The following is a 237-nucleotide window of genomic DNA, read 5'->3' on the forward strand; positions in this document are numbered from 1 at the left end:
ATCCCGGGGTACTGGGAGCAGCCCCCAGCTCGGGGGGTCCCAGCTGACCCCCAGCCACCCCACACTCACCTTCATCAGGTTGGGCAGCTGGAGCTGGACCAGCTCCTTGAACTCGCTGGCCGTCAGCGTCCCCTTCTTGCCCTCCTTCCCCGCGTAGGTGAAGAAGACGGTGACGATCTTCTCGATGGCCGCCTCCAGCTCGGTCAGCTCGCCCGTGGCCATGGCGCCGGGACACGG

General features: G+C 67.5%; 1 protein-coding gene across 1 annotated transcript in view; it reads right to left on the reverse strand.

Annotated features, from left to right (window-relative positions):
• The window catches only part of S100A13 (S100 calcium binding protein A13), a 430-nt gene extending 208 nt beyond the window's left edge, over window positions 1-222 (reverse strand). The window contains exon 1 of the mRNA XM_010075233.1: window positions 37-222. Coding sequence (XP_010073535.1) covers window positions 37-222 — 186 coding nt within the window. The remainder of the gene's footprint in view (window positions 1-36) is intronic.
• Between the last annotated feature and the right edge of the window lie 15 nt (window positions 223-237).

Source organism: Pterocles gutturalis, unplaced genomic scaffold, assembly GCF_000699245.1.
Source record: "Pterocles gutturalis isolate BGI_N339 unplaced genomic scaffold, ASM69924v1 scaffold37336, whole genome shotgun sequence".
Lineage (NCBI taxonomy): Eukaryota > Metazoa > Chordata > Aves > Pterocliformes > Pteroclidae > Pterocles > Pterocles gutturalis.